Source organism: Marmota marmota, unplaced genomic scaffold (genome assembly GCF_001458135.2).
Source record: "Marmota marmota marmota unplaced genomic scaffold, marMar, whole genome shotgun sequence".
Lineage (NCBI taxonomy): Eukaryota > Metazoa > Chordata > Mammalia > Rodentia > Sciuridae > Marmota > Marmota marmota.
The window spans coordinates 9643936-9664135 of NW_026000130.1; the positions used below are offsets into that span (position 1 = coordinate 9643936).

At 40.4% G+C, this 20200-nt stretch overlaps 2 protein-coding genes across 9 annotated transcripts in view; one reads left to right on the forward strand and one right to left on the reverse strand.

The window, feature by feature from the left end:
• The window catches only part of Txnrd2 (thioredoxin reductase 2), a 124822-nt gene that overhangs the window by 38688 nt on the left and 65934 nt on the right, over positions 1–20200 (reverse strand). For 2 of the 8 annotated variants that reach the window (XM_048785159.1, XM_015500433.2), the window contains one exon: positions 15743–15920. The exons of the other annotated variants lie outside the window; for them this stretch is intronic. In XM_048785159.1, the coding sequence (XP_048641116.1) occupies positions 15917–15920 (4 nt within the window). In that variant the 3' untranslated portion in view covers positions 15743–15916. Of the gene's footprint in view, positions 1–15742; positions 15921–20200 lie in introns of those variants that run through there. 8 annotated transcript variants of the gene reach the window in all.
• Positions 9634–11263, forward strand: LOC107154553 (nucleoside diphosphate kinase, mitochondrial-like). The gene is made up of 4 exons (XM_015500181.2): positions 9634–9798; positions 10032–10133; positions 10259–10371; positions 10986–11263. Exons 1-4 carry the CDS (start codon positions 9634–9636, stop codon positions 11107–11109), a joined length of 504 nt encoding a protein of 167 aa, XP_015355667.1. The 3' UTR covers positions 11110–11263.

Below are 20200 nucleotides of genomic sequence, written 5' to 3' on the forward strand. Positions count from 1 at the left end.
CAGTGAAGCGCGGGGGGTGATGGGAGCGCGCTCTGTACTACGCCGCGCCTAGTGCCACGAGTGCAGGCAGGGCCGCTTGCGCAGGCGCAGATCGGGTGGGCTGTAATTGTCCCTGGCCGTTATCCCCTCCGATACTCCTGCAGCTAAGATCTAGAGGCCGACCAGTATCGACCAGGCCGATACTGAATCTGCTGGACACTGGGTGTCAGTAGGACTGCCCGGGAGCCAGGATGCTCCTGGCGGGGGTGAGGGTATCACGGAGAGTTTGGGTATAAAGGAGCTGTTGAGCCTATACCTAAGAGCTTTCCGAGAATAGCAGGCTTACAGAGTTCACTATTCACCGCCCAAAGCCGGTGCTCGAAACTTAGTTGGGACCTGTATCTACATACTTCCAGCCCAGGTGTGAGAGGGAGAGCAGGCTGCGGCAAGGACTGGCCACCTGAATGCCTAGGGTCTTAAGGCAGGGGCTGTCATGGGTGGGTGGGTGCTACCCTACCCCGGCTGAGGCTGGACCCAGAGAAGATTGGGCAGGCTGTAAAGGCCTTGCTACAGGGCCATAACCAGGCCAAGCGTGCCACCCAGAATTGGTGACCCCAGTCAGCACCCAGACGCTCTAGGAGCCAGGAAGAGATGAGATCGTGTTCTCCTCACTTGCCTGTACACAGGCTGTCCAACACTACTTCCCCGCAACTTCGCGGTACCTAGAGAAGGGTTGGGAGAGGATACCAACACCCAGCCCAGTACCAAATGACCATGGGCCACGGATCTGGGTGCGGGCCGGGGCGGGCGGGCCGTTGGGTTCGGGGCAGGTGATTTGCTGAAAAACGAAGCTTCTAAAGGCAAACACACAACATATCTGTTCCCTTTTGGCCCTGGTCTGGTGACTCCTTTCATGAAAGATCTCTGAAATGTTATCTGCATTTATACCCAAACTCATTCCCTTTGATCCTTGAAACGCGAATCAAAGATCACATTGTACCTTCTCTGGTTCTGTGGGGGCTTTCAGTCGCCTGGGCCAAAAATAATAAAAGTGGCACCCAGCCAGGAAACGCCTTCTTGAAGTGTGAATGAAACTTGGATTTTTCGGTTGTATCTTTCCTAATTGACCTGATAATTTAAACTTCCTCCCTGGAGGGAGAAGGGGAGTTCCTGTGAATTCAGCTTACCTCAAGCTCCAGGCAGCTCCAGGCAGCTCAGGCCAACTCAGGGCCTACAGCAGAGTGGGCAGCAGGCTTGTGCAAAACACTAATCAAAGAAGGCCAAAAACAAACAAACAAAAAATCCTTTTTTTGGTTCAGATTGCTTTTTTGTTGTTGTTTTAGGCCATCCTCCAGTGTGTGTATGTGTGTGTGTGTGTGTGTGTATTGTACTAAGATATACAAAATTTACCATCTTAACCATTGTTAGGTATGCAATTCAGTAGCATTAAGTACACGGCTACCATTCCCAGACCTTTCTCATTACCCCAGGAACTGTCTTAAAAACTAGCTCCTCATCCACCTCACCCCCAACCCCTTGCATCCACATTTTACATTCTATCTCTATGAATTTGACTACTCTAGGTACCTCACATATGTGGGCTCAAAATTTGTGGCTCTCATATTTCACTTAGTATAATGTTTCCAGGGTGCACTCATGTTGTAACATGTGTTGGAATTTTACTTTTTAAAAGCTGTTGTGTATATATACATTTTGTTTATTTATTCATCTCTCCATGGACACTTGGTATTGTTTCCATCTTTTGGCAATTGTGAATAATGCTGCTGTGAATATTGTACAAAATTCTGTTTTGAGTCCCTGGTTTCAATTCTTTTTAAGTATTTCCCCAAAAGAGTGGAATTGCCGGATCATATGGTAATTCTGTATCACTTTTTCCCCTTTTCTTATTTTATTTATTTACTTTTATTGGTTCTTTTTAATTATACATGACAGTGGAATCCATTTTAACATAATTATACAATATATGTAATATTGTATAATATATCTTGTTGTAATTCAGATCCCAGTACCTCTCCCTCCCCTTCCCTCTCCCCGCTCTCTTCTTGCTCCCTTCCCTATATTGATCTTTCTGCCATTTACCCATAGTTATATTTTTAAATTAATTTCCTATGGATATACACAATGGTAAGATCAACTGTGGCATATTCATATATGTACATAGGATCTATATCACTCTTTGAGGAACCACCAAAATGTTTTCCATAGTGGTTGCATCATTTTACATTCCCACCAACAATGCACAAGGGTTCCAGTTTCTCCACATTCTCCCCAACACTTGGTTATTTTCTGGGTTTTTCAACAATAGCCATACTGATGGATATTATGTGGTATCTCATAGTGGTTTTAATTTGCATTTCCCTAAATGACTAGTGATAGTCATTAGTGATAGTCAAATGTTATTGTCCATTTGTATGTCTTCACTGGAGAAAAGTCTATTTAAGTCATTCCTATTTTTAGTTGAGCTTTTGTTTATTTTTAAGTTGTAAAAGTTTTTTTTAGATATTCTAGAGATTCATATGCATATAGATCTACATATAAACATAGATATATATTTTGCTAATATTTCTCCCATTCCATAGATTGCCTTTCATCCTATTGATAGTTTCCTTTGATACACAGAATTTTAAAAATTTTACAGAGTCAAATTTTTCTACATGCTGTTTTAGTTGCTATACTTTTGATGTTACAGCCTAGAAATCACTGCCAAATCCAATATTGTGAAGATTTTGCCCTATGAATTTCTTCTAAGAGTTTTATAGTTTTAGGTTTTACATTTATGTCTCTGATCCATTTTGAATTAATTTTTGTGTATTCTGTTTGGTAAGGATCTGGCTTTGTTCTTTTGCATGTGAACATTCAATTCTTCCAGCACCATTTGTTATAAAGACTGTCCTTTCCCCATTGAATGATTTTGGTACCCTTGTCAAAAATCATACATGGGGCTGGGGCTAGGGCTCAGCTGTAGCATACTTCCTTGGCATGTGTGAGGCATTGGGTTCGATTCTCAGCATCACATATAAAAAAATAAGAATCTATCAACAGGGCTGGGGATGTGGCTCAAGCGGTAGCGCGCTCTCCTGGCATGCGTGCGGCCCAGGTTCGATCCTCAGCACCACATACAAAGATGTTGTGTCATACAAAGATGTTGTGTCTGCCGATAACTAAAAAAATAAATAAATATTTTAAAAAAAGAATCTATCAACAAAAAAAAATAATAATTTAAATAAGTGTTTTTTTAAAAATCATATAAGCTAGGGCTGGGGTTGTAGCTCAGCGGTAAAGCGCTCAACCTAGCACGTGTGAGGCCTTGGATTAGATCCTCAGCACTACATAAAAATAAATAAATAAAGGTATTGTGTCCAACTACACCTAAATAATAAATTTTTTAAAAAAATAATATATGCTGGGCATGATAGCACACTCCTGTAATCTTAGCAGCTTGGGAAGCTGAGGCAGGAGGATCACAAGTTCAATGCCAGCCTCAGCAATTTAGAGAGGTTCTAAGCAACTTGGAGAGACCCTGCCTCAAAATAAAAAATAAAAAGGGATGGAGATGTGGCTCAGTGGTTAAGTGCCCCTGGATTCAATCCCTGGTACCAAAAAAAAAAAAATTGTATGTGAGAGTTTATTTCTAGACTTTCTATTAGTTCCCATCAGTTTATGTGTCTTTTTATTTATTTTATTTTTTCTTGTACTGGAGATTGAACTCAGGGGCCCTTTACCACTGAGCTACATGCCCAGCCCTTTGTTTATTCTGAGATACAGTCTTACTTAGTTGCCCAGGTTGATCTCTGGAGTAGCTGGAATGCACCACTATTTCTGGCTATACGTTTGTCTTTATGCCATTACCACAATGTTTTGATTACTGTAGCTTGGTAGTATGCTTTCAAAAAAGGAAGTATGAGACCTTCAAGTTTGTTCCTTTTTGAGATTGTTTTGACTATTAGGGGTCCCTTGAGATTCCACATGAATTTCAGGATAGGTTTTTCTATCTCTGCAAAATCACCATGGATATTTTAATAATAATTCATTGAATCTTAGGTCACTTTGGATAGTATTGATATCTTAACAATGAGATGAGCTCAGTGGTAGAACACTTGCCTAGTATGCATGAGACCCTGTGTACGATGCTCTTCTAGCTCTGGGGGAATATTATTTTAGTCTTTTATTTTCAGGTTTTATTTTATGTCTTTTCCTTTTATTTAGGTTTTCTTTCTTCCTTCCTTTCTTTCTTTCTTTCTTTCAATACTGAGGGTTGAACCCAGGTGTGCTTACCACTGAACCACATCCCCAGCCCTTTTTTATATTTTATTTAGAGACAAGGTCTCACTGAGTTGCTAAGTGCCTTGCTAAGTCTGAGGCTGGCTTCAAACTCACTATCCTCCTGCCTCAGCCTCCCAAGCAGCTGGGATTTCAGATGTACACCACCATGCCTAGCTTATTTAGGTTTTCTTTTATTTCTTTTAGCAATTCAGGGGGTAGGGTGGCAGTGGGGATTTAACTCAGGGCAATTTACCACTGATCTACATTCCCCAGCTCTTTTTATGTTTTATTTTGAGACAGGGTCTTGCTAAATTGCTTAGGGCCTCGCTAAATTGCTGAGGCTGGCCTCAAACTTGTAATCTTCCTGCCTCAGCCTCCCAAGTCACTGGGATCACAGTGGGGCACCACCGCCCCAACTTAATAGTTTTAACAATGCTTTTGAGGAACTTCATGGTTTTCTAGGTAAGCTCATAACATCTATGAACAAAGATTTTTACTTCTTTCTTTCCATTTTGGAACTCCTTTTCTTGCATAATTATTCTGGCTACAACTTCCAGTACTGTTTTAGCTTTTTTGCTTCTATGACCAAAAGACCTAATGAGAACAATTTTAGAAGAGGAAGCTCACGGTTAAGGGGTTTCAGATGGCCCATATCTTTGCTCTGGGCTGCAGGTGAGGCAGAACATCTTGGCAGAAGAGTGTGGAGGAGAAAAACAGCTCAGACCATGACAATCAGAAAACAGAGTTCTGCTCACCAGGGACAAAATATAAACCCCAAAGGCACACCCCCAGACATCTACCTCCTCTAGGCACTCCCCACCTGCCTACATTTACCACTAAATAGATTATAGCTTTTTTAACCCAATCATTTCACCTCTAAACTTTCTTGCATTGTCTTATACATGAGCCTTTGGGAGGCTCTTCATATCTAAACCATATCAAGCACTATGTTGGAATAGATGTGGCAGAAATGTGCATCCTTGTTTTGTCCCCTGTCTTAAGGGAACAGATTTTAGACTTTCAGAATGAAATATGATGTTGACTGTGGGTTTTTCATGTATGAGCTTTACTATTTTGAAGAAGCATCCTATTATTGAGTATCTTTGTCTTGAAAAAGTATTGAGTTTTGTCAAATGCTTTTTCTGTATTGAGATGATCACACATTTTTTTTCCCTTTTGCTCTACTAATGTGATGCATATACTGACTTCAATACATATATTTCCAAATAATTTTAACTTTCCTATGGATTGAGTCCTTAACAGGGCCCAGGCTGCCTTTTCAACCAGAGTGGGGGAAGCAAACTTTGCTGAGAGCCCATCATATGATGAAAGAATTCCCAAGGATAATAAAGCAGGAATAAGCTCAATTCACAGATGGACAAGACTTACCCAAGGGAAATCCCTTTACTTGTATGGATGCATTTGAACTGCGAGGCCCAGAGAAAGTGGTCACCCAAAGGACATTGGATTGGACTTTGTCTCTCAGATGTTTCAGGTTAATGTGAGCCCTGTGCCTCCCTAGAGCCAGGGGTAACAAGAAGCAGGCATAGGCAGCACAGAAGGGTTGATATTCACTCTCCAACAACTATTAGCCTCTTAGCTGCCTGTGCTCTTTGTGCTTGGACTTGCATGAGAGTCATTCTTCAGAGCATCTGAGTCAGAATCAGGAGCAGCAGAGCTTTGCTATTTAGCCAGCCATTTTACTGTCTTGACAGAAATTTCCTTCAAAATTCAGAGCTGTATCCTTTGGTGCCTTTTCAGAGGTCTAATGGTCATTTTCCAGAAAGGTCTACCTTCTGTCCTGCTGATGAGTCTGTGACCTATGTGATTAGCATGGACACTTCAGAGACCCTTCCAATTTAGCCAGGAGGATGAGCCCCTGAGTGTGGTGCTCCAGGGCTCCTTGTACTTCAGCCTTTAGAAAGAGTAGAGCCTTTGTGGGTTTCCTTCCATTCTTTTTGTTGTTGAGGTTAGATTTACTATAATAAAATATACAGAACCTAATGTAGTTGCATCCCCATATCTGAAGTTTCTCTTTCTATGGTTTCAGTTACCTATGCTCAACCGTAGACTGAAAATACTATATTAAAAAATTCCATAAATAAACAATATAAGATTCTTAAATTACATAGCATTTTGAGTACCAGAAATATAGCACCGCCCCATTCTGTATCTCTCAGGATGAACCATCCCTTTGTACTTGTTCTCAAGTAATCCTTATTTTATTAATAATGGTCCCCAAACACAAAAATAGAGATACTGTCAATTTGGATATGCCAAAGAGAAGTTGTAAATTGCTTCCTTTGTTCCTTTTAGTGAAAAGTGAAATTTCTGAAAAAGAAAAAAAAATGCCTGTTGATATTGCTAAGATCTATGATAAGAACAAATCTAAGCATGAAATTGTGAAGAAAGAAAAGTAACTTTGTGCTAGTTTTTACTGTTGTACCTAAAACTGAGACAGTTACAGCTACAGTGTGTGGTTAGTACTGAGTTAAGATGAAAAGAGGCTGATCACAGTGATGCATGCCTATAATCTAAGAACTCAGGAGGCTGAGGCAAGAGGATCACAAGCTTAAGGCCAGCTTCTGCAATTTAGCAATACCTCATTTACTTAGTGAGACCCTATCTCAAAAATAAAAGGGGACTAGTGATGTACTCAGTAGTAAACTGCCCCTGGTTCAATCCCCAATTTTAAAAAAAGAAAAGACCATTACTTTGTGGGTGGAAGACATAAACAGAAAACCATTCATGGCAGAAAGCTTTGAACCTATAGGAAGTTTTCAACAAGAGATCCACTGAAAGGAGTGACACCAAATCATTTACATAACACCACTGTATATTGGTATAATTATTCTATTTTATTTTTAGCTATTTTTGATAATCTCTTACTGTGCCTAATTTAAAATTTAAACTTTATCAGAGGCACATAGGCACATACGCAAAGTATATATAGGATTTAGTAGTACCCAAGATTACCTGGAAGTCTTAGAATGTATCCTCTAAGAATGCATTGTACAGTCGCATGTATTTTGTACATGTAAACCACTGGCATATACAATTAAGCTATGAACATTCTATTCTACAGAGAGTGCCGGTATGCTCCATTCTTCACAGGCACTGTTCCAATTTCTACTCCATAGTTTCATTTTACTCATTCTGGAACTTCTAACAAACAGAACCCAACAGTATGGACTCTTTTGTGTCTGCCCTTGTTATGGTTTAGATGTGAGGTGTCCCCCAGAAGCTCACATGTGAGACAATATAAGAAGGTTCAGAGGAGAAATGATTGGGTTATAAGAGTCTTAACCCAATCAGTGAATTAATCCCCTGATAAGGATTAACCGAAGTGGTAGGGTGTGGCTGGAGGAGGTGGGAATGGGGGCGTGGCGGTGGGGTATATATTCTGTATCTTGAGAGTGGAGACTCTTTCTGCTTTCTTATCACCATATGAGCTGCTTCCTTCTGCCATATTCTTCTTCCATGATGTTTTGCCTCACCTCAAGCCCCAAGTATTGGAGCCAGCCTTCTATGGACCAAGACCTCTGAAACTGTGAGCCCTCAAATAAACTTTTCCTCCTCTACAATTGTGCTGGTGGCGTCCTTTAGTCACAGCAGTGAAAAAGCTGACTAAAACAGGCCTTTTATGGTTAATATAACATTTGTAAGAATCATCCAAATTGTAGTTTAGTATGTCTCATTTGTTTTTATTGCTATATTGCATCTCATTTCATGTCTACACAGTTTTCATGTCCATTCTTTTATCCATGGACATTCTGTTTTTTCTGAATTTTTTTCTGTTTTTTTTTTTTTTTTTAAGAAAGCTGCTATGAGCATTCGTGCAAGTTCTTTTTATACACATAAGTTTCATTTCTTTTAGATAATATCTAGGAGTGGACTTGCTGGGTCATAAGATAGGTACATATATTTAACTTTATAACAAACTTCCAAGAATTTTCCAAAGTACTGAAACTTTTGTATTTCCTTCAGTAATATATCATGATTCTAGCTGCTCCACACCCTCCCCAACACTTGATATGATCAGCCTTTTAAATTTTAATCATTCTGACAGGAGAGGAGTAATATCCATTGTATTTTTGGTTTGCATTTCCTGATAACTAATAGTGCCCATGCTTTCACATGGTTGTTTGTCATATTTTATTAATTTGCAAGTTATTAAGTTATTACATACATTTTGAATAAGTCTTTGTCAGATACATTCATCAAAAATACCTTTTCCTACTGTCAATTGTGTTATTCATTTTCTCAATAGTGTCTTTTGAAGAGAAATTTTATGTCTGGTGTCTTGAGATTTTAATATTCAAAGAAACTTTTGCTTCCCCAGTGAAAGGAAGATTTTCTCCTATGTTTAATTTTAAAAGTTCTATTGATTTATCTCTTATATGCATATTTATGGTGTATTTTGAAATGATTTCTTTGTGTGACATAGGTCGAAGTTCATTTGTCTCCATGTGTACATCCTGCTGTTCTGGCACCATCTGTTAAAAAGTTGATTCTCTTCCTCCTGAATTACCTTGACACTTTGTTAAAATTTCAGTTCCATTGGGCTATGGGTGTAACTCAGTGGTAGAGCAAATTCTTAGCATCCTCAAGGCCCTGGGTTCGATCTCCAGCACCAGCAAAAGATAAAGAGTCCATGAATATAAATTCCTTAGGACTTTCCATGTACATGATCATGTCATCTATGATTAAAGATAATTATACTTTTAAAATATATATGTTCATATTCAGTTGTCCCTTGATATCCACAGGGTATTGGTTTCAGGACCCTCCTTGGACACCAAGATCTAAAGATGCTCAGTTTCCTTATATAAAATGGCATAGTACTTGCATGTAACCTACACATATTCTCCTGTATACTTTTATTTTTTTTTTTTGAGAATTTTAATATTTATTCTTTTTTAGTTTTCAGCGGACACAACATCTTTGTTTGTATGTAGTGCTGAGGATCGAACTCGGGCCACACTCATGCCAGGCGAGCACACCACTGCTTGAGCCACATCCCCAGCCCCCATCCTCAGCCCTTTTTAAATTTTTTTTGAGACAGGGTCTTACTAAGTTGCTGGGGCTGGCTTTGAACTCACAATCCTCCTGCCTCAGCCTCCTGAGCTGCTAGGATTACAGGTGTACACCACTGCACCAGTCTTGGGCAGTTTTTGCCACTGTGTGGGAGAAGGCTGTGGGGACATGCTGCCTTGGGTACCCCTGGCAGGCAGTGCTAGGAGGCAGCTCCTGTTTGGGGGTGCTGTGCTTGTTCCTTCTAGAGCTGCCCTGCATAAAGGCATTCTGAAGCCTAGTGCTGTCTGGGCCCAGGCAGGAACTCAGGTTGGGGAGATGTGAAAGGGTGAGGCAATGGCAGCCCTAAACTTCCCCACTTTTAAAGGAGGGCCCTCCTGGACCCAGGAGAGCACCCTGGTTGCAGTGAAGCCAGATGGGGTACAGCGCCGGCTCATCGGAACTGTGATCCAGCGCTTTGAGAGGCGGGGCTTCAAGCTGGTTGGCATGAAGATGCTGCAGGTATCAGAGCCCTTGTAGTGTTTGAGGTACTGGGGGTGCTTCTTGGCCATTCACAGCTCAGTCCAGTGTCATGGGGGTTTTGTGGCTTGGTATTTGCAGGTGTGGGGAGGTATCTGTCTGGGATGACAGCCTATGTAGGTATTAACTGCAATGTGCCCTGAGGTCAGGACACCAGTTTGGGGGGGGGGGCTCATCTTTAGGGACTCCTCTTACTCTTCTCCCATGTTACCCAGACACCTGACAGCATCCTTGCTGAGCATTACCAGGACCTACAGAGGAAGCCCTTTTACCCAGCCCTTATCAGCTACATGAGCTCTGGGCCCGTGGTGGCAATGGTACGACAGGACCAGGGTGGAGGATGTGCAATGTGGGTGTGTCCTCCACCAAGCACAGGGAAAGGATTGAGCCCTGGGCTCTTGGTGCTCCTCACTTCTCCCCAACTTGTAGCTCTGTACTGCAGGTCTGGGAAGAGTACAATGTGGTCCGCACCTCAAGGGCCATGATAGGACACAGTGACTCCACTGAGGCTGCCCCTGGGACCATCTGGGGGGACTTCAGCATCCACATCAGCAGGTACTGGGAGCCTGATACACTGGGTTGCCTGCTGTGGGGTGAGGAGGGCCATTCCAGCAACAGCATGCTTTGAAGGCAGATCCCAAGGCTTGGGTTTCTTGCTGGGTGGCAGATGAAGCTGTGGGAGACCAACCTTGCACGTAACTGGGTCACACTCCCCGGCTGGGTGCTGAAGCGGCTGGGTGCTGAGGCGCTCAGTCACAGAAATGTGACAGAGCTTTCCCCACCCTTGGTGGGGGGTGAAGCCAAAGAGGCTTGACAGTGGGACGTCATGAATAATACTGACTAGAACAACTTCTTTCCCTGCCCTTCCATGCACTTATTGATGATGACACATTCTCATTGTTTGTTGTTTTGACTGTACTCTGTGTTGTGTGTTATCTGTCCTGCCAGATACCCTGAAGGGCTGGTGTGGGACACTGGTGGGGAAAGGAGGCTCCCAAAAATCAGGGTTTGGGCTGGCCCCAGAGGCTGGGCTGGCAGTTTTCTGGCTCCTAGTTTTCCTTTTCCTTCTGCAGTCACCTGCTTGCTCCTGTGGGTGCAGGGGAGCAGCAGATTGACCCTAGGGCCCTTGGGTGCACACTGGAGACTAAGCTACTTGTCACCTGGCACAGGAACATCATCCACGCCAGTGACTCAGTGGAAGGGGCCCAGAGAGAGATCCAGCTGTGGTTCCAGAGCAGCGAGCTGGTGAACTGGGCAGATGGGGGCCACTACAGCAGCAGCTACCCAGCTTGAGGGCTTGTGCTGCCCTCAGTGCCCCAGCAACCACCCAGGACAACTGCTTTGGTCAACAACTCAAGCCACACCCATCCTGTCTCCCCCAAGCCACTTTCTTGCTCACTTTCTGCCCCACCACAGCCCAAGGGAGTTTGAGGCCCAACTCTATGTGCCTTTCTGTATCCTAAGTCAGCACAAGATTGGACCAAATCCTTCTGTACCAAAGTGCCAGACAACCTTTGGGCATCCTCAGAGGTCACCTTAACTGCTCCAAAGGAGACACATTAAAATCCACTGCTTATAATGGGGGTGGTGTGCTCATTTTGTCTTCTGCCATTTCTGAGACAGTAAAGATGCTTTTATGAAGTAGTAAACAGAATAAAATTGAAGCTTCCTGCCTTGCACACACAGAAGGTGCTCCCTGACTTTGATGACTGTATGAATCAGGCTGAAATCTGGGCAAATTCTAGCGGAACTCTGCCTGGCCAGTCTGATTCTGCTGAAGGAGAGTGGCAGGAAGGGAGAGGTTAGGGACTAGGACCACACAAGGCACAATGAGCCTGTGACCACGGTTCCCCCCACTTAGTGGCCTGATTTCATTCAATACCAAGAGCTGCCCAGCAGTAGGATTTTTTTTCTGGCACTGGCAATTGCACCTAAGGGCTTCATGCATGCTAAACAAGTGCTCAACCACTGAGCTACATTCCAGACTTTTAAAAAAATTCTAGAGACAGTCTCCCTTAAATTTGCAGAGGTTGGCCTCGGACTTGCCATCCTTCTGCCTCTGCCTCCTGAGCTGCTGGGATTAAAAGCCAGCGCCACCGGGCCCACCTGGCATCCGCACATCTTCACGTTGCCACAAGCTGCTCATATCCATGGGTCTTGAGGTTGCTTCTCTATAGCCCAGGTTACAGGGAGGCCTACCTGGCTGTCACTTCCCCACTTGACACGGAGCGACGGAGGTCTAGGGTCTGGGTTCTGAACGGCTACAGATGGCGTGGGCGAAGTGCCGAGACGCTCTCCACCCGGCACAGGGGCAGTCCTGCGTGCTCGCCCCGGCCTTTTCGGTCCCAGTTTCCCGAGGTCATCCACCACCGGGAAAGCGTGTCCGCGAAGCGGGTATGTCCGCACGCCGAGCGCCCCACGAACTGGCCTTAGTCCAGTAGTCTGAGTGTCGGTGGAGAACGGTCGCCTACTAGCACCGGAGGGAAGGACCTCCTGTATACTTTTTTTTTTTTTTTTAAGTTTCAACCCTTGTATGTCTACTTCTCTAGTTTATTTATTTATTTATGTATTTATTTATTTTTAGAGAGAGAGAGAGAATTTTTTTTTAATATTTATTTTTTAGTTCTCGGTGGACACAACATCTTTCTTTGTTTGTGGTGCTGAGGATCGAACCCGGGCTGCACGCATGGCAGACGAGCGCGCTACCGCTTGAGCCACATCCCCAGCCCCCACCCCCTTTTTTTAAAAATATTTTTTAAAAAATTGTTGATAGATCTTTATTTTTATTTATTTATTTATATGTGGTGCTGAGAATTGAACCCAGTGCCTCACACATGCTAGGCAAGTGCACTACCGCTGAGCCTCAGCCCCAGCCCCTTTGTTTTCCTTTTTAATACAAGTTCTGACTATGTTACCCAGACTCCTCTCAAACTCCTGTGTCCAAGTAATCTTCTTGCTTCAGCCACAGCCATATCCATCTCTTATACTTTAAATCATCTCTAGATTACTTATAGTACCTAAGATAATATAAATGCTAGGCAAATAGTTGTATTATTTTGGAAATAATAACAAGAAATGCAAGTCTGTATATGTTCAGTACAGACACCATTCCCCTCCCAAATTTTCCATCCACAGTTGGTTGAATCTGTGGATGTGGAACCCACTGATACAGAGGGCTGAATATACAAAGGACATTTCTGTGTATCTATTTATCAATCTATAATATGTACATCATATATTCATATGTATATATACACCATATATGTATATTTATATATGTGTGTGTGTATATGTGTTTTTTCCCCCTAAAAACAGCCAAGATCTTTAGTAACAAAGTTCAACAAAGGTGATAGGAGTACGAATCCTTGACTTATTCCTAATCTTAGAAGGAAAGTGTTTGATCTTTCACCACTAAGTGAGATATTAGCCATCGACATTTATCCTAGATGACTTTTCAGCAGGTTGAGAGAGTTTCTTTTTAGCTCTAGTTTATTAAGAGTTTGTTTCACATAAATACATGATATATGTGAATGACATATGCTTTTTCTCTATTGATATGATCACAATATTTTTATTTATCATTCTGTTAATGTGATAAATTATATTGATTAAATGTTGAATATGAAACCATCTAGCATTCCTGGGATGAATCCCACTTGGCCATAATGAATTTTTGCATGTATTGCTAAATTCAATATGCTCATATTTTGTTAAGGACTTTTTCATCTATTTTTGAGGAATATTGGTCATTTTCTTTGCTTGTAATGTTTCTTTGCTTGTAATTGTCTGGTTTTGAAACCAAGGTGATAATTTGGGAAATATTTCTTTCTCATCTATTTTCTGAGATAATTATTGTAAAGATTGGCACTAACTCTTCCCTAAATATTCTATAACATTAATCAATGAAACAATCTGGGCCTGGAGTTTTTTTATGAGGTAGTTTTTTGTTTGTTTTGTTTTGTTATTTGTTTTTGAAGTACCAGGAATTTAACCCAGAGCCTCATTGTTTTAGTCAGCTTTTTCACTGCTGTGACTTAAGGACCCAACCAGAACAACTATAAAGGAGGAAAAGTTTATTTGAGGCTCACGGTTTCAGAGGTCTTAGTCCATAGAAGGCTGGTTCCTTTCCTCAGAGCTCAAGGTGAGGCTGAACATCATGGCGGGAGAGTGTGGCAGAGGGAAGCATCTCACATCATGATCAGAGAGAAAGAGATTTCCACTTGCCAGAGACAAATATATACCCCATAGCCACGCCCCAATTCCCACCTCCTCCAGCCACACCCTACCACTTCAATTACCATTCAGTTAATCCCTATCAGGGGATTAAATCACTGATTGGGTTAAGACTCTTACAACCCAATCATTTCTCTTCTGAACCTTCTTACATTTTCTCATAAGTGAGCTTTTGGGGGACACTTCACATCCAAACCATAACACTCATGCATACTAGGCAAAAGCTCTACACTGAGTTATTATTATCTCTAGCCCTTCTTACTTTGAGACAGAGTCTTACTAAGTTGTACAGGCTGTCCTTGAATTTGAAATCTCAAGTAGCTAAGATTATAGTATTTGTTACCACACCCAATTTATGAGGTTTTTTAAAAATTTTTTAGTTGTAGATGGACACAATACCTTTATTTTAGTTATTCATTTTTATATGGTGCTGAGACTCAAAACCAGCACATCACACATGCTAGTCAAGTGCTCTACCACTGAGCCACATCCCCAGCCCCAGTTTATGAGATATTTTTAATGAAGAATTTATAAACATTTTAATAGAGGGCTACTCATATTTTCTACTTCTTATTAAGAAATCTGGGGGCTGGGGATGTGGCTCAAGCGGTAGCGCGCTCGACTGGCATGCGTGCGGCCCGGGTTCGATCCTCAGCACCACATACAAACAAAGATGTTGTGTCCGCCGAAAACTAGAAAATAAATATTAAAAAAAATTCTGTCTCTCTCTCTCTCTCTCTTTAAAATAAAATAAAAAAAAAAAGCTGGCAAACTGATAAAGTTTACAGGAAATTAAAAAAAAAAAAAGAAATCTGTCTATTTCATCTAAATTGTCAAATTTATTTGTAATATTGCCTTATTATCATTTGTGAGTATATGAGTATATGTGTGTGTACACATGCAAGCTTGAGGATTAAACCCAGAGCCTCATGCATGGGAGGCAAGCACCCTACCATTGAGATACACTCCAGTGCTTTTATTATTCTTTTAATGCCTATAACTTTAGTAGCAGTGTTTCTTCTTTCGTTCCTGATACAAGTAATTTTATTTTTTTCAAATAACAAACATTTTATTTTATTAATCATGATTTTTTTCTACTTAATTGTTATCCACTTTTACATTTATTATTTATATCTTATTTATGTTGGTCTTAATTTGTTCTTTTTTTTTGGTTTAAGGAAATTGCTGGGGTCATGGATTATAAATCTTTCTTTTTAAAAAAATATTTATTTTTTAGTTTTAGGTGGACACAATATCTTTATTTTATTTTTATGTGGTGCTGAGAATCGAACCCAGTGCCTCACGCATGCTAGGCGAGCGTGCTACCACTTGAGCCACATCCCCAGCCCCAAAAATCTTTCTTTTGAAGAGATGTATTCACTGTTTGGGGCTTTTTTGTTTTCGTTTTTGAGAGGGAGTCTTGCTGTATTGCCCAGCCTGCTCTCCAACTTGTGGGCTCAATTGATCCTTCTGCCTTAGCCTCCAGAGTCATTGGGTTTATAGGTGGGCATCACCATATCCAGCATCATTCTTATAATGTTAAACATGTGCTAACTTTATGACCTAGACATTTCAGTCCCAGATGACCAAGAGAAATTAAAACATTTGTTGCAGTTTCATTGCTAATAGCCCATAACAATCCAAGTCAAATATTCACCTATAGGTGAATGGATAAGCAAAATTGGCACATCTGTTCAATGGAATACTATTTATTAAAAAGAAGAAGAGAAAAAGATAAATCAGGTACATCACAAAAACTGAGTGAAAGAAATCAGACTCAATAGAGTATATACTGTATGAAACCCTTTATATAAGATGTTCCAGAAAAATGCAAATTCATCCTTAGTGGCAGAAAGCTGATCAGTCCTCACCTAGAACAAAGAAGTGGAAGAAGTGAAAGACCAAGAGGGCATGAAGAAATTTGGGGGAAAGGGGATGAAAAATTTCTATATCTTGGGGCTGGAGTGGTGGCTCAGTGGTGGAGCATTTGCCTGGCATGTGTGGGGCATTGGGTTCAATTCTCAACACCACATATAAATAAATAAAATAAAGGTCCACTGATAACTAAAAAATATATTTTTTAAAAAGTTTCTATATCTTGATCATTGGGGTGACTTCCTGAGTAGATACATTTGTCAAAAGTTATCAAATTGTGGGCTGGGATTGTGGCTCAGTGGTGTAGTGCTCACCTAGCATGTGCGAGGCCCTGGATTCAATCCTCAGCACCAGGTAAAAATAAATAAATAAAATAAAGGTATTGTGTCCAACTACAACTAAAAAAAATTTTTTTAATTGTCAAATTGTACCATTTATATGAGTATGATTTACCCTCAAAAACTTGTTATTCAAACTTTTCACAAAATTCTATCAGAGCTGCTAGCCATTAGAGTATAAATGAAAATAATGTGACTTCTGTTCAAAAAATTAAAAATGGGCATAGTGTTCTATAAATGTCAATTGGATTTAGGTGGTTGATAGTGCCTTCAAACCTGAATTTTTCAGCTGTATATCAATTGCTGAGCAAGGTATTAAAATCTGTGTGAATTCGTCCTTTATCTATCTAACTATGATTCTGGTATCAAACCCACAGTTTTGTCTTTTATTGTTTTAATTTTGCAATTCTGGCTGGCTGCATTGGAATATGCCTGTAATCTCAGTGATTCACAACACTGAGGCAGGAGTATTGCAAGTTCAAAATTAGCCTCAGCAACCTGGGTCAAAATAAAATATTAAAAAACTGGGGTGTAACTTAGTGGTAGAGTACCCCTGGATTCAATCTCCAGTACTGCAACAACAACAACAACAACAAAAGCAGTTCTGTTACTAGTTATGTACATTTATGAGTGTTATGCTTTCCTGATAAGTTGAGCCTTTTATGATTATGAAATGTTCCTCTTTTATCTTTGGTGAAACTCCTCTTGAAGTCCACTGCCGCAGTCCGGCTGCAGCAAAATAACCGGGGGGTGACGAACAACTTGTGTAGATTGATACAGCAGGAGTGGGAGCCGTTTATTGCAGGACAGGAGCAGTATTTATACATTCCACACAGCTTATCTAATTAGCATAAACTAGATACATCAGTCAACCAATAAGGAATCTCTACACTTAATGGCTCTCTTTTGTTACTTCTCAAACCACTCCCTCTGGCATTTTGCCAGGCACCATCCAGACTTGTTTACGAACTCTAACATTCCCCTGGCAAAATGCCAGGCGCCATCCTGACTTGTTTACAGACTCTAACAGTCCACATTGTTTGATATTGATATAGATACATCAGCTTTGTAGTGCTTTCATTTCAGATTATATATATATTTTCCATCTGTTTACTTTCAATCTGGATGTGTTTTTATATGTAAAGGCATCTCTTGTAGATAACATATAGTTGGATTTTGTTTTTTAAAATCAAGTATGACAATCTCTGCAGTTGTTTAGTTGTAAAGTTTAGTCCATTTTTATGCAATTATTAATATGATTAGGCTTAGGTCTACCATTTTACTACTTGTTTTCTATTTCTTCCATCATTCCTCCATTCCCCCTTTTCTGGCTTCTTTTGGGTTTTTCAATATTTTTTGTTTTCTATTTTATTTCCTCTATTGGCTTTTTTATTTTTATTTATTTATCTTGCAGTGCAGGGTGGAACCTAGTGCCTTGTATATCCTAGGCAAGTGCTCTACCTCGGAGTTACATCCCCAGTCCTCTACTGACTTTTTAGATGTAACTTTTTCTACTTCATTACGCCCCCCCCCCTTTTTTTTTTGCCATCAACAATCTGTTTTTTGTTTGTTTTGGTACTGGGGATTGAACCCAGGGGGGCACTCAACCACTGCACCACATCCCCAGACCTTTTTAATATTTTATTTAGAAATATGGTCTCTCTGAGTTGTCTGGTGCTTCACTAAGTTGCTGAGTTTGACTTTGAACTCACAATCTTCCTGCCTTGGCCTTTCCAGCTGCTGAGATTATAGGCATGTGCCACCAAGCCCAGTTTACAATCTGTTCTTAAGAACAAAGTCCACCAGTTAAATTTTCATTTAAATTTTCATTTGTTATTATATGTTTGTAACCTAGAATTTTCATCTGGGTTTCTTTTTTTTTTTAAATATTTATTTTTAGGTGTAGATGGACACAACACAATGCCTTTATTTTTTTATGTGGTGCTGAGGATCGAACCCGGGTCCTGCCCGTGCTAGGCGAGCGCTCTACCACTGAGCCACCATCCCAGCCCCATCTGGGTTTCTTTTATAGTGTCTATTTCTCTGCTGAAATTCTCTCTGTTCATTAATTGTGGCATTTAGTGATTGCTCCAGAAGTTTATAACACATCCTTAATTTGTTATGACCTACTTAGAGTTAATATTGTATCACTTCACTTTAAATTGAAGAATCTTGCACTCATATGACTGCATTTGCAACTGTTTTGCCTTTGACATTTTTTCATTACTGTAAGCTCAGCTGAACATTTTTATAGTTGTTGTAAGTAATCAGTATCTTAAAGAAAATAGAGGAAACAGTATATTTTGTTCATCTGTATTTTTACCACTTCTTGTGTGTATTAATTTCTTTTTATAAATCTGTTTCCATCTTGTATAATTTCCCTTCAGTTTGAGAAGAACTTCTGTAGTTGTTCTATTTATTTATTCTAATTTGTTATACTTGACAGCAGAATACGTTGTAGCTGTTCTTGTAGTGCAAGTCTATTGTGAGGAATTATCTCAGCAGTCTTTATCTGAGAATGTTCTTATTTCTTTCTAGGGTTTGAATAATGTTTATTGCACATAGATTTCAGGTTGGCTTCTTTTTTCTGCCAATACATTTTGTTCCATTCCTTCTGATCTGTTTTTTTCTGATGCAAAATAGGGCATTTATGATGTGTACCTTATTTCTGCTTTCAGCATATTCCATTAATCTTTGATTTTCAAGAAGTTTGGCTATTATGTACCTGCCTGTTATTTTTCATTCCCCCACCCTCTCCGTTGTTATTTTTATTTTGAGATGGGGGTCTCATTATGTTGCCCAGGCTGGTCTCAAACTGCTAGGCTCAAGCAATCTTCCTGGGCTTAAGTGATCCTCCTGCCTTAGCGTCCTGAGCAAACTACTCAGGAGATTACAGGTGCACTCACACCTGGCTTGCCTGTGCTATTTATTTTTTCTTTCTTTCTGGTACTGGGGTTTGAACACAGGGGCAATCTACCACTGATTCCCAGACCTTCCTTAAAAAATCATTTTTTTTGAGGGGCTGGAGTTGTGGCTCAATGGTAGAGCGCTCGTCTAGCATGTGCGAGGCCCTGGGTTCGATCCTCAGCACCACCTGTAAATAAAGGTATTGCATGCAACTACAACTAAAAAATAAATAAACATTTTTAAAAAATCATTTTTTTGAGACAGGGTCTCACTAAGTTGCCAAGCTGTCCTCAATGTTAAGATCCTCTCGCCTCAGCTGCCTAAGTTGCATAGGCCACCACACTCATCTGCCTGAGTTTATATAGCTTAGGGTTTGCAGAGATTTTTTTTTTTTTAGTTGTAGTTGAATACAATACCTTTATTTTATTTATTTATTTATTTTTATGTGATGTTGAGGATCGAACCCAGCACCTTGCACGTGCTAGTTGAGTGCTCTACTGCTGAGGCATAACGCCAATCCTGCTGAGATTCTTAATCTATAAATTGATGTTTTTCACAAGATTCATGAAATTTTAGGTAATTATTTATTCAGAATGTTTTTTTGCCCTGTTCACTTTTTTTTCTGAAGCACCATTATGTTAGACTTTTAAATATTACCTCTTAGGTCCCTGGTTTTTGTTGTTATTTTTAATTTTTTTACTCTCTAATCTTTGGAGACTTTTAAAAAATATGTCATCAAGTTCCTTATCCTTGTGGTGCATACATATAATCCCAGTGTGAGTTCAAAATGAGCATCATGAGTTCAAAGCCAGCCTCAGCAACTTAGCAAAGCCCTAAGAAACTCAGTGAGACTATGTCTCTAAATAAAATACAAAAAAGGGCTGGGGATGTGCTTCAGTGGTTAAGTGCCCCTGAGTTTAATCCTTGATACTGACCCCCTCAAAAAAAAAAAAAAGAAACCCAGATGAAAATTCTAGGTTACAAACATATAATAACAAATGAAAATAAATGAAAATTTAACTGGTGGACTT